Genomic DNA, 13,698 nt, shown 5'->3' on the forward strand with positions numbered 1-13,698 from the left:
AAACATTGCATAATACCACTGTAACTATAGATTGCTTGCTTTTTTTTTTTTTTCCCACCAAGTATTCAATTTCTAGCAACACTTAATAAACATACTGAATGAGGAACACTCCCTATCCCCATCTGTTTGTTTCTTCTTACTTAGGGAAAAACATTTTTTAAAAATTTAGCCCTTATATGAAATACCAAATGCTGTAATTTATGATATAACCAAGAAATTCATGATCCTTACTCTTTCAATTACAAAAAACTTTTCAATACTCTGAACGTAACTGAAAGAAAAACTATTTTTGACACCAGATACTCTGAAGAATAAATAGTCCATTAAATAACAATGTACATTCAGTGTACATTCTACCTTTACCACTAGAGAGGTGAAAGTGATCAGAAAAAGCTTGAGGACACTACAGCATAATTTGAAAGGAGAAAGCAGTGAAAAAGCCCAATTATTCTTATTGGCAAAGTTATATATCTAAAATAATAGGAATCTTCTGAAATCATTTGGTATCACAACTGAAGGCACTATTTAAAATACACTAGTAATGGTAACACAATTTATGATTTGATTGATATAAATGATGTGTTAATGTTAAAAGAAGACAAAGCTAAGTGGACAATCACTGTTCTGCTCTACATTGTTTCACACAAATAACAATTTGTGTGAAATTTCTTCTCCATGGGAGGACCAACATATTCAGGATCTCCCCCTGGGCAGGGGATGGCTCTCAAGGTTGCTCCTCAAGACTGAGGCATTCCTTACCACAAGAGACTCTTGGTAAGTGGTTAAGAGCATGCTGAACTCTGAAATCTTGATGGCTAAATGATGTAAAGGATTGATCGTGTGCAGATAAACCTTTAGACATACACTGTTGGGCAAAGCTGGGACTAAATCTGGATCCAGCTGCACCTAAACTCCCCTCTGAGAAGGAGTTTAGAATGCAAGGGGATCCTTCCTCAACATCATGACTCAACAGGAGGGTCTCCCTGACAGTGTTGGCTGAGCCTGTCCTGAAAGCAGCAAACAATCAAGTGTGCCTTGCCACTGAACCCTATTAACTCACTGTCACATCTGCTATCAAACTTGGGTTTTTATCAATAAACACTTTGTTACTTCTCTCTTAGCACTGAAGTGACTCCACCTGTGACAATGTGGAGTTTAATCATGTGATGCTTTCCTGGAAGCTGTCACCAAACAAGTAAGACATACCTGATGTGCCAAAATATAGATATTATGGCCAACATCTTTTGGGGAGATGCCATCATCTCCATTCTCCTCCTCGTGGTCGCATTCCAGGCCTTGGTTGTAGGCATTCTTCATCACATCCACCTGCAACACAAACCCAGGCAGGGAGAGATGAAATAAATGTGGTTCTTGGGGGAAAAACACACTGTGTTTGAACACAGCCACTTTGTTCAGCTCCAGCCTGGATGGGTGCCCTGCAGTTCTGCAAGAAGAGTGAGCAGCCTGAGAAACACTTTCTGAATAAAGACAAGCTTGAAGGATTTATGAAGCTCCAAACCACTACATTTTTCAGCAGCAGCCATGAGAAAGGAACAGGAGTGCTGAGTCTTTGTGAGCAGGTATTTCCACAAATGCTTCTAAAGACCAGTCTAGATATGGCAGGGAGTGTTGTGCAGCACTTAGAGTGCAGCCATGACCTTCTTCTGGCCAGAGCAGGCAGCAACACAATTTCACAGGAAAAAGCCACACTCAAACCAAAAAGGAAAGGAAGATCTGGGCAGGATTCTGGGGAAAATTCCAAATATTCAAAAGCCTCTTACAGGACCACCAGAGGGTTCCCCACACAAGGCCTGATCCTGCAGCTGTACCCTAGGGATGGCCTCATCCTGCTGAGGTGCCACCTTAGTGATGATTCCCTGAAACCAGCAGGCACTGGGCTCTGCCTAAGGGCAGGGATGATGCCCCCAGATTCTTCCCCAGATCCCTCAAGAATTCCCAGATCTCTCAGTCTCTGTTGTTACAAAGTCAAGTCGTATTGGAAATTACTTCCCCAATTTTCCAACTCATTTGAAGTTCCTGGAAACCTCCATTAACATCAGGGTTGTTCCAAAACACAGCAACAACTGCTTGGAACTCTCTTTGTTCGTGAGACATAAATAAATAACATACATGTATATTAAATATATTCTATGTCTACACACACATTTCTGTTAGCACTGCTTCACAAACTGTACAAGCTTCATTTGCCAGCCCCTGACAAACTGTACTTGAAGACAGTCTACCAGAATATGATAATTTAGTTAGGAAACAATTACAGAAAAGTGCTTGGAACGGATAAAAATAATGAAGTCGTAAAGACTGAAATCATGCATGCTTGATCCTTTTAAAGCACTTTTTGTGAATTAGTACTATCCTGATACATTGTGCCACCATACGCTGCCAACACTTTTCAGCTTAGATACAGATCATTTTTAAAATGTTTTAATGACAGATTTTTTTTAGCCAAAAGATTTATGAATATTCACAAGTTTTCTCACCAGTTCTCTTGGTCTCATGTTGAAAAGGATTCTTTCCGCATTCTCACTGTCTTGCCTGCTTTCCATAATAGCCAGCAAAAGCTTGGAGGCATTGTTCTAGAGATACAAAACCAAATTAATGCAAATTTTAAATCTCTTTCATGGATTAATGACCCTTGCATTTGTTTTAATTGAGATTATGAGGACCACTTTTTTGGTGGGTAAGATTTTCAACCACTTGCATCTTTTATTTTACTGATATATTTAATAGGTTTTTTTTTTTAATGTCAGCATACCATAACACTAACTCTGCATGCTATATTGGAAGGAAAATTTTAAACACTGAAAAATATTTGACTTAAATACAGAGTGCTGCTGCAGACTGTGCACAAGAAATTAAATTCCATTTCCTTTCCTTATTGCCCACCTAGCAATTTTTGCCTTGGCTTTCTGTTAAAACGAAACTTAACAGAGGTAATTACAAAACATATTACATAAAAGGTTTTATCATTTAGGCAGGTTTCCTTCCCCTTTGGTTTTTATGAAGTCCAGCTGGTTATTATTTGAAAGGCTGTAAAAGAAACTGTTTTCATACACTCCTGGGATTTTGTTTCACTGCTAAATATTCCTGAGGGGATATATAAAGACAACCTTTGCTTTGTCAACTGGCTGCTTTTCACCAAGACTGCTCCTCAGGATTACACAGCATGAGCTTTAGCCACAGTAGCCCAGTGGTGCCTCAGACTTCAGAGACCTGCCTGTCTTCCAGTTAAATCAGCTGTGGTGCAGTGGAGAGGAAGAATGGTTCTGGAGGTTTGGCTGCTTGCTGGCAGAGCAGGGGTGCCTTGGCTGACCTGTCACAGCATCCCCATCATTACTGTTACAGACTGAGCTGTTGGAACACTTGGAAGCAGGAGGCAGTCCCAAGGGAAGAGGTAGGGGCCAGGAAAATTGCCAACCCCCCCTACAACCTCATTCTCAGCTGCTAATTGCCATTATCAACGATTCCAGACGAAATTTCTCCAATGAGGGTGTGCCTCAGATAATTGGCATGGGCAGTTTCAGAGGAAAAGGGTTCAGCTGCTTTTGGGACTGGGGCAAAAAGAAAGATGTTATTCCCTACATGTTCAAGAAACTTGTGCTTTAAGAAGCCTTTATATCCCCATGTTTTGATAACAGAGCTGAAAATATGGAGCACTAGAGGCCAACAGAACAATCACACGAGTTGTAGTCTCCCAGTCAAACTTGTCCAATTCAGAAGCAGTTTGTAAATTACAATTTGAGAACTACAGAGCAGAAACACACTAATTTCACAGCTAAAAGCCCACAGGGGTTATTCTTGGTGAGCACAGAATCACAAAACTGTGCAGGTTGGATCATAAAACCACACACCAAAGGCTGCCCTCTGGACTAAGATTCCAGCATTCCAAAGCAGCTTGCTCAGAGCTGTGTTAGGCTGAGGATTAAACACCTCTGACTGGAGGACTGAAGGATGAGACTGAAAGGAAATGGAAGGAGAGTAGATTAGAATGAATACTTGTACATAGCTGGGGAATTAGAAACTTCTGGGAGAAGAGACTGGGAGCTGAGATAGAACCCAGGCCACAGGAGCCTAGGCTTGCCAATACAGGAATGAGATAAGGACAAAGAACAAGAGATGAGAAGAAAAGACCTAACTGGGACTGGCTCAAGGAGAACAGCACTTCATATGAGTTTTGCCATGTCCCTTTCCTTCTGCTTCCATATCAAATCAGGACCATCCATGGGAAAGGACTAATCAGACTCTTTACCTGTGACCAACACTGCACAAGTTTGATGTGCACAGTGAACAAGAACAGGGGGAGGGAGAGGACAGCATTTTGATGAGGATCCCTAACAGGATGCTGCTCTGAAAAGCAGGATAATTCCTTTTCTGCTGCAGATTCCCCTTACACTGGTGGCCAAGTCAGTAGTGGTAGCATTGGTAGGATCTCAAACTGAGGAGGAGGGAAGGGGCTGTGACAGGCTCCAAGGAAAGGGAGGGAACAGGAGGAAGGCATCAGTCCACTCACTCGTGGCTGAGGAGGACTTTGAAGCTATTTCCCAGTGCAGACAACCCTGGGGATGGACAGAAACCTGCTGCAGCTTCCAGGAAGCTGGGAAAGGTAGGGGGTAGGTAGGACTTTGTGTCATCACCAGCCAGCTTCTTGCTACTGACTCAGCAAAAGTGCCTTGCCATGGCCTAGAATTACAGCAGGCATTTGAGATGGTTATTTGGCTACTTATTCCTCACTTTCTGCACATTTGGAAAGCCTAGGATCTGATTTCTAATCCCAAACATCCATTTTTGTCTGAGGAAAAGACATCCATCACATGGAAAATACAGCACAAAGTGCATAATACATTAGTATTGTGAAAAATCAGTTTCCAGGTGCTAAAAAAACAGCACAGCCCAAAGCACTTCTACTCTTCATTTCACCTTTACCTGGGCTCCCATCTCATCTCCTGATAGAAATTTTGGAAAAACAAATTAATGAGTGAAGCAACTAGATACAGCTATGAGAAAAAAAAAAAAAAAAAAAAAAAAAGACTTAAAGGCTAAAAGACTTAAAGAAGTCTTAGACTCTCTGTAATCTTAGACTGACAATGTCTCTTCATCCTGCCACAGATGTGGCAGATACTGAGCTCTTACTGTGTGCCAGGGCTTACACACTGGTCAGTAAGGAAGGCAGGAGGTCACACTTGAAATAAAAAGAGGCAGAATAAAACACTGGCCATCTATGCATTCAGTGAACACTGTCTGCTCTGCTCACTACATGATTCAGGAGTCCACTGTAAAATACAATCCATGAAGATGTAATTAAATACCACATCAAAAACTATGTGCAAAACAAGCTAAACTAAGATGGCATGGGAAAATGTAACTCTGCATTGCTTTTCCTTTGGTTGGAGGGTGTAAGTTCAACATACAATGCTCCCTGAAAGCAGTGTCTGAGCTTGTTTGTAAATGTAAATGTATGGGCCTGTATACTTTGAATTCTGTATTTTCACTGCAAAATTTATGTATTTGCAACTTCAAAGTTGCCTATGAATACTGACAGAGTGTCAATGTTAAACATTACTTGGTAAACTCGTTGCTTTATCATTTCAATGTGTTGCCATTCAAAATCAAAACCAGCAGTTTCTTAATTTGGATCCAATTTTTGAGATCATATCTTGACCAGAACGTGTCCAGCTCCAGTACAAGAGTGATATGGACATAGTGGAATGGATCTAGCAAAAAGCCATAAAAATTATGAAAGGAATGGAGCATTTTTCATTTAGGAGCCACTAAAAGTTGTGACTGTTCAGTCTGGAGTTCAGATGGCTTAGATGGATCTTATCAAGGTACAAATACCTGGTATAAATATATATATATACCTGTGTAGAAATACCTGGTGGGAGAAAATGCAGAAGAAGGTGCCAGACCCCTCTCATCAGTGTCCAGTGAGAGGGCAAGAGACAAAATAAACCAGCCATGAAATTCTATCTAAACACAAGAAAACACTTTCATACTGTGAGAGGGATCAAAGAGTGGGATAGGCTGCCCAAAATGGTTGTGGAGTCTCCAGCTCTGGAGATATTCAGCTAGACATGGTCCTGAGAAACCTGCTCTAGGTAACCCTGCTTGAGCAGGGGGCTTGGACAAGTTGACCTCAAGACATTCCTACTAAAGCAAATGACTCTGAAAAATCTGAATAATTTCCAGAGTCTGAACTCATTCACCACAATTGTTGCTAATTGAGTGAGTCTGAGCACAGCCAGCCTCCTGTGAACAGGGGCACACTGGTCCTTGCAGAGGTGTCTCTAAACTCCATTTTTGGTTACTGCACAGAAAAGCTGTTCTACAAGCATTTGCTAAGCCTCATGACAATGGTAAATCAAAATGGCACTGGAGTGAACACAGCTACATCTTTACAGAGACTGAAATTTGGACTTCAAAAGAACTGTCTGCATGTTCAAAGTTAAATGTCTGCCTAAGTGTTTTGCTAGAGGGGGGCCTGAATTACATTGCCATTCAAAAATGTAATTACCATTATTAAAATCATATGTAAGGCACTGTTGATTCAATGTTTCATTGTACATGATATATAGCTATATTAATTATTTTATTAGACATGTATAATGCTGCCAATATGATGCAATGCAGCTACCACAAAGTATTTGCTGGTTTGGGGAGGAAACAGACCATCTGCAATGGAAATACTTAATTTGGGAGGCAAGAAAAGGCAATAACCCAGGGCTCCTCCTGGACAGACTCTACCCTGCTTGGCAGACAGTACAGCTGCAGAGCTCCTCTCTGCATGCACTGGCACACAGGCAGGAGAAACTTATCTACAAGCCTGTCCAACTCTCCCCAGAATACAGAACAAAATTACATTACAAGCCCTCCTGTTCTAGGCTTTGCCCTCAGACTCTACACTTTGTGTTTCCCCTCAGAGGACACTGAGAAGGGAAATAAAGTACAATTTACTTGAACCTTGTTTTTAACTTTATTTGGCATTGCAGGTCATCTGATGTATTATTCTTTCTCACAGCATTTCGTTCAAGTAATTTTTGATAGTTTGGTATTTAGAGAGAATGCCTGACTTGTTGCATGCCTGTACAGTGTGGCTATTTATCAATTCTGAGAGATTTTACATCCACCATACAGATTTTTCATGCTAGCTGTGTCGTGCCTGATTGATAGAATTTTTTTTAAAAGCTGATGACATAGTCCCAACACAGCAGTGGGTCAAAAGGCTTGTAGCAGAGAGCCTGATAAGGATTCAGAAGCTGAGATGAACTTATTTTCAAGCTTTTTTTTTTTTTTTAAAGGCTTCTGAGTATACTGTGCTATGGTAAGATTAAGTAAATGTCAGCCTGCCTAGAGCTCTCACATAGGTATGTCTTCTGTTGCTGCCCCAATTCAGATAAACAAATTTACATATACTGTACCTTGAGCTGAAGCACCAAGTCCATGCAGTATTTGCCAAGAGGGTTTATGTCATTCAAGATGAGAGCAATTATAATATCAATCCCATTAGACTCATGGGTGGCTATGCATGTCTGCAAAATAAGAGAAGAGAAGGGAATGGGGCAGGGGCAGAAGGAAGGGAGGAAAGGAGTGGGAAAAAGAGGGAGATGATACAGCCAGAGAGACAAAGAGAATATGCACATCAGCAAATTTCCAAAAGAAGGACCCAGAACTTAAAACACCTTGCAACAGTGATAACCTTTCAGCCAAAGCAGCACAGCCTGAAAACACGACACAAGATGTGCTGGGGGAGACTTGTGCATACAGAACTAACCCAAACACTGCCAGTAGTGAAATATCCAACTGGAAAAAAGGAGGTACAAGCTAAAATCTGCTCCCAGAGAACCCCGCAGGGCTTGGCACCAAGCAGTACAACTTGCAGACAGCAGCCCTCAGCAGCACTGCCAGATTCAGCTGAGCACATGCCAGCCTCAGACATAAAAGACAAGCTCGACTGCAGGCACAACCAAATTTGCACGCTCAGATTCCTCATTTGCCCTCAGCAGCCAGCATTAATATTGCTGTTCCAGCACAAAATGTTCATGAAAATCAAAGTTCTCTCCATGCATCTAGACATGTCCTGCAAAGAAGGGTATTTCTGATGTGGAATTCAAAACTGTATTTGCGACCAGTGGTACTTCCCAAATGCCTTTACAGCTGGAGTTCTGGACCTTCTAGGCCTTGTGCATAACAGTCAGTTATACAAGAGCCTGTGGCACTTTTTCCTCTGGCAGGTTTACGGGACAATAGGAAAGGAAAAGTCTTCCAGAGAGACAGAGAGAGGGGGGAAAATGAAAATGAGAGCGTGGAGCATTTGCCCCTGAAATATATTGAATTAGACTTGCAGTTGGTGTAAACAAGTGTAACTCAAATCCTGAGTGGCTTCCCAACAGATAGGTCTAAGTAATAAAGTGTAATTCATCATTCCCTTCCATATCAGTGTTCATCCCGTGCTTCTCTCATACCTTTGTTGGAGAACATGTTAACTTGTAACATTTTTTTCATCTCCAGTCCTGTAGCTATACTTTTTTTACAGTTGTTTTTCCCATTCATAAGTGGATTAAATATGACTGTTCAAAATTAGTCCACTAAAGGATTTTTGTTTGTTTTTAAAATATTAAGTAAAGGCAGCTGATTACTAGCAATGGCAGTAATAGCACTTTGCATTTCATTGGTGCACATTAATGAAGAAACATTAATATTGCATGTATTTCTTCAGCTATTTCTAGCATAGAGAACAGATTGCTTCTGCAATTTTGCTCACCACAATTTTCCCACTGCTAATCCATAGCAAAAATTCTGCAGTTTCATCCACTGTGACAACTTTACTGTTCTCTTCAGATCAAATATGGCAGCATGTAACCACATCCTTTACCTTTCTACACTTCTTCAGCACTAATTACCAAAAGTCACAGCTGTGTGACTTCAAAAGTCTGCAGTGAGCAAGGCAGAGGAGAACAGAAGCATGGTCTTTAGTCTCTTCCATTTCACTACTGATACCATAATTAAAGATGCTGCTAGGTGTTATGGCAGGAGGGCAAGTTAAACTTTGTGGCAGTTATGTGAAATAACGAAAGTAAATGTTAGCAAGGTGTATAAACACCAGCAAGGGCAAGATGTGTGAAAATGAAGAATGCAAGTCTTCATTTGCAATGCACTTCCAAAACCGTGACTCCAAATCCAGTCTCACAAAGTAAAGTAAGCTTTAAACCATGGACACAGCAACATAAAACATGAAACTCTCTCCAAAAGGACTGCAAATCCTCAGAGGAAGAAGAGGCACTACAGGAAGAGTCTGTTTTCAGTTCTGACTTAAAAGGGTTGCTCAGGCCTCGTGAAAGCTTGAAGCGTGATGTGTCCAGTCATAGCAGCTCCCAGTGAATTTATGTTATCAGGAACGCTGAAAGGTTTGTGATAAGCACCCAGACATTCAGGTAGAGCCTTCTGCATCCACAGGTTCTTGAGCCCTACCTGGTTCTCATGGCACGGGCCCTGGCAATATTCCGTCAGGCTTTCCAGCGTCTGGTTGACAAGAGCCACGTTCCTCTCATTGATGTAAAGCCCCAGCAAGCCCAGCCCACCTGTGGTGCTCCCACAGATGCAGTCCAAAAACTGAAGGGTCTCACAGACGAGGTTGTAATTTGTTTTATTGTTTTGATGTCTTAAAAAATTCTGGTGGGTGGAGAAAAGAAACACAAGAAAAGAAAAGAAAAAAAAAAGAAAAGAAAAGGAACAGAGTCATGGCAAACAAAGTCTTTTTTCACTAAAACATTGATGGATACAATTTATAACCATATGACCACTGTGGCTAGAAACAGTACAGTACACTACTATAGAAACTATATTAGGCCTTAATGCAGCAATTGATTATTATCAATTAAATTAAATCACAGAGCAAGGACGGCTTCGGAAAGTGAACTTGGCAAACATTTGCTGTGGCCTTAAATATTTTTTGATGTCCTGCAGACCTGCTCCCACCCACCCACTACAGCTCTTCTCCTTGGAAGCTGTTGCCCCACAGCTGAGCAGGTTTGGTGGCACATTATGGAGCTCAGCTCAAACCACCCCAACCACAGCTGGAAGGGAGGCTCCTGGCCATGGCACTGAGGTATATTTCCAGAAAATACCATTTGCAGAGGTTGCTATGGGGACAGTAATTTCTACCAAAAGAACTGATAGCAGGGACACACAGAGCATCTTAAAGACTTCAATTGTAATACTTTGGGAAAATGGCAGTACCCAGAAACTTCCTGTGCTCTTCAAGTCTGTGGTAAGTGATCCACCAATTGTGCACAGGAACCTTAGTGATAGGGACATTTAGACACTTCTCAGCTCCATGTGGCTGTGCTGAGATCCCCAAGCAATTCTGAGAATATAAACATGCACTCCTCCAACACAGAACCCGAATGGTTCCTGAAAAGGGTAATTTTATCCCTTGGACCAAAAAACCCCAACATTTCAAACAGCCCTATTCTGTAACAGGGACCAGGCACTGGTGTGTTTCCGTCCCCTTATGAATGTGCAGCCCCTCCAATAACACCCCTATAAAAGCTCAGCTCAAAACACTGTACCTGGAGCTCTCGGTTGTGGTTCTCACACAGCAGCTGAAGAAATCTCAGTATTGGCTGCATGATTGCAATGGCAGGGCTCATGATTGCTTCTTCTGCAGACTTCTCTTCTGCATTTGCAGCATCTGCTCCCGAGCCCATCAGATCTATTTCTGGGTCCATTTCTCTTCTGTATACAGAGTAAGCCTTGGAGGTTGCAGAAGATGCTTCTGTTAACTGTCCTTTCATTCCCTCTTTCAGATGCAGGGTTGAATCCTTAACTGAAAAGAAGATAATTTTCCTTCATTTTTGAAAGTCTTTCTCCCCATTTGATTAAATAATAAGAAAACAATAATAATGAATACAACTTTTTCTTTGTTGGTGCCTAACTTTTCAAAGACCTCTAGGCAACTCACAAAGAATATCAAAGCAACATTCATGCAGGGATAGCACGTTCCAAATAAACCACAAACCAGAGTGAAACAGAACATTAACACAAAAAGCCCTACTATTTCTCTCCCATATACAATAAATGATGAGAACAATGGGAAGACCACAGGGTGGGAAATCAGTTCCTGTACTTGCTCTTGTGAAATATCCCCAATAGCAGCAGCCTCTGCTTCTGCTCCTCTAAAAATACAGCTCAATATCTTTTATTGATGCAAACTGGCAGAGCTTCACTGATGTCATTAAAGCTAATTCCTTGTAGCCAACCTGAGATGGACTGTAACTCAGAGAAAAACAGGCAAAAGATGCAAATTGGCAACGATTAATATTAAAGCTTATTGATCCACTCAGCAGAGCATCAGTGGTGCAGCACGTGCAGTGTCAATATAATGCCCTGCTCCCCTCCTTCCCAGGGGTGCCTCCTTACCTCTCTTTTTGGGAACAGATATGGTGAGGTCGCTGTCATCCTCTTTCTTTTTGCTCCCCAAATCAATAGTGTTCACTGTCACTGTGGATCGGATCTCCTGCTGAGCAGCTTTCATGCGATCATACAGCACTTTAAAGAACCTTTCTGACTTTTTCTGCTCCTTCAGTTGCTGGTAAGTCGAATACTGCAAAAAAAAAGTACATACTTTAGATATCAATCTTTTAAGGAAGAAGAAATATAAAAATGCACTATTTTGGTGAAACAAACAATGAATAATTACTTCACTTACACAGAACAAATGTTGGCCTCTGCCTGACCAGTTCTTTCAGGAAGTGATATACAAGGCTGGAAACAAAGACTGATGATAATGTTCTAAAATTTGGGTAAAACGGTGAACAGTGCTATTTGCAGTCTTTTAAATGTCACAATATTGTACTTGAAGTTAAATTACTTTGTGACACTCTCCATTTTTCCAGGATTACTAGTCATGATATTCCATCTACAAATAACAGTGAAAAGTAATTTATTATGTAACAAGAGAAAGGATTGGAACACCAAATATGTAATATTATAGCTTGGATTATATTCATTTTTTTGTGCTGCAGACAGAATTTATTATTAAATATTATTTTAGGTTATTAATTCCAGTCCCTGAGTATAACTGTCAAGCAGGCTGAGGACCATTTGCAACATTTTACAAACAATCCCGATTCTCCCAGCCTTCCATCGTCATTTCAATTCTCTCTCTTCCGTCATAAATCTGATTTGGCTAAATCTGGATGAGATGGATATAATTCACAAAAAAACCTAGAAACCATAGTTTAAAGCAGATATTTTCTATCAACTAGGATACTTGTCTTCTCAAATGACCAGATTTTTTTTTCTCTTTGGAGATTTTGATCAATCTCTCTGAAGGTTTCCAGAAAATAATTTGTTATTATAAATTTAGACGTATTATAATTTTTAATTTTAATTAGAGTGACATAAAATAACTAGGGATAATGCTCACATGGCAATGACCAGATAAAAACCAACACAGTCCTACACAGAGAGGGACAACTGAAAAACATTTTGTTCTACTGAAGAGCTACTGCACAGTAATAGGGCATATTTACATTTGTATTACAGTGGCACGTATTCTAGTGACAAGCTTTTCAGAGAGCTCACAGCAAAAAGGTTCTCTTTATTTGTCTCCAGACCACATGCATCTGAGAATCAATATGTGAATAAGCAGATTAAACAAGTACCTGTGTCTGCGTATTCCCACCTTCAAGCAGTGCAATACCGAGCAGAATGCCTTCTGAGAAAATCCTGTCATTCCTGGTGTTCACTATCACATCTATGACCAGTTCTGAGGCACCTTCTTTGTCCAGGAGGCACTGGATATCAAACATGGTCACCCCAGACTTATCTGCATCTTGTCCTGAAAATCCACCTGTGATTTAGACAAATACACAAACACCATCCATGTTTGCTTCACACATATATGAAAACAAACCTACTAGTAGCCATAAAGCACACAATAGCAATGTAATCAATTTAATTTTGAAATTCTGTCAGGCAAAATTCCCTTTGATAAAAAGAAGATTTTTGTATGAAACTGCAATGTTGGGCCCTAAGAACAAGAAATAAAACAAATCCCCAAGCCATTGTTCTGTCATGATATTCAGACAATAAATAAGTTGGAAATGACACTGATTTGTTCACTGAACCCTTTTTTAATCCCACTGCTGCATACACTAAACTGTGAGTAGGGTCAGTGCTCTAAGACCCTTCTTAAATTTGCTCTTCAATCTCAGGCCTAATCTACAATAAATTGTGTCCTGGTAAATCTACCCTGGTTATGAGTCGGACCTTCCAGCCAAATGCTTTTGCCAACTCCTAGATCATCATCATCATCACCACCACCATCATCATCATGACGTTTTCTTTAAGAATACAGAGTTGAGTTAATTCAAATTAAAGGTGTGGGTTGAAGAAATTTTGCTAAATTGTATTAGCTCATTAAATCAACTGCCTTTTATTATTGCAGATGATCATCTTTCCTGCTATACTTACTTCTCTAAAGATGTAACTGTGCCTACTTCATTAGTAAAAATACAGTACTGCTTTAATCAGCCAGTACTACTTTGATTAAACTGATTAAAATGCTTCAGACTTTGTGATGAAGCCATACAAACACACTTTTTAGAGAGAACTAAAAAATCGTAGAACTTCAGTCTCTTGCTTGTTAGAGAGTGAAATTTGATGTATAGGATGTTAAAA

The 13,698-nt window shown here is 40.5% G+C and overlaps 1 protein-coding gene across 3 annotated transcripts in view; it reads right to left on the reverse strand.

Moving 5' to 3' along the window:
* Window positions 1-13,698, reverse strand: part of ITPR2 (inositol 1,4,5-trisphosphate receptor type 2) — a 246,428-nt gene that overhangs the window by 63,682 nt on the left and 169,048 nt on the right. For all 3 annotated transcript variants that reach the window (XM_088164715.1, XM_014889087.2, XM_088164716.1), the window contains 7 exons: window positions 12,681-12,868; window positions 11,434-11,617; window positions 10,584-10,840; window positions 9,484-9,684; window positions 7,434-7,544; window positions 2,499-2,594; window positions 1,207-1,326 (listed from right to left, as the gene is read on the reverse strand). In XM_088164715.1, coding sequence (XP_088020841.1) covers window positions 1,207-1,326; window positions 2,499-2,594; window positions 7,434-7,544; window positions 9,484-9,684; window positions 10,584-10,840; window positions 11,434-11,617; window positions 12,681-12,868 — 1,157 coding nt within the window. The remainder of the gene's footprint in view (window positions 1-1,206; window positions 1,327-2,498; window positions 2,595-7,433; window positions 7,545-9,483; window positions 9,685-10,583; window positions 10,841-11,433; window positions 11,618-12,680; window positions 12,869-13,698) is intronic.

Source organism: Sturnus vulgaris, chromosome 5 (assembly GCF_052056855.1).
Source record: "Sturnus vulgaris isolate bStuVul1 chromosome 5, bStuVul1.hap1, whole genome shotgun sequence".
Lineage (NCBI taxonomy): Eukaryota > Metazoa > Chordata > Aves > Passeriformes > Sturnidae > Sturnus > Sturnus vulgaris.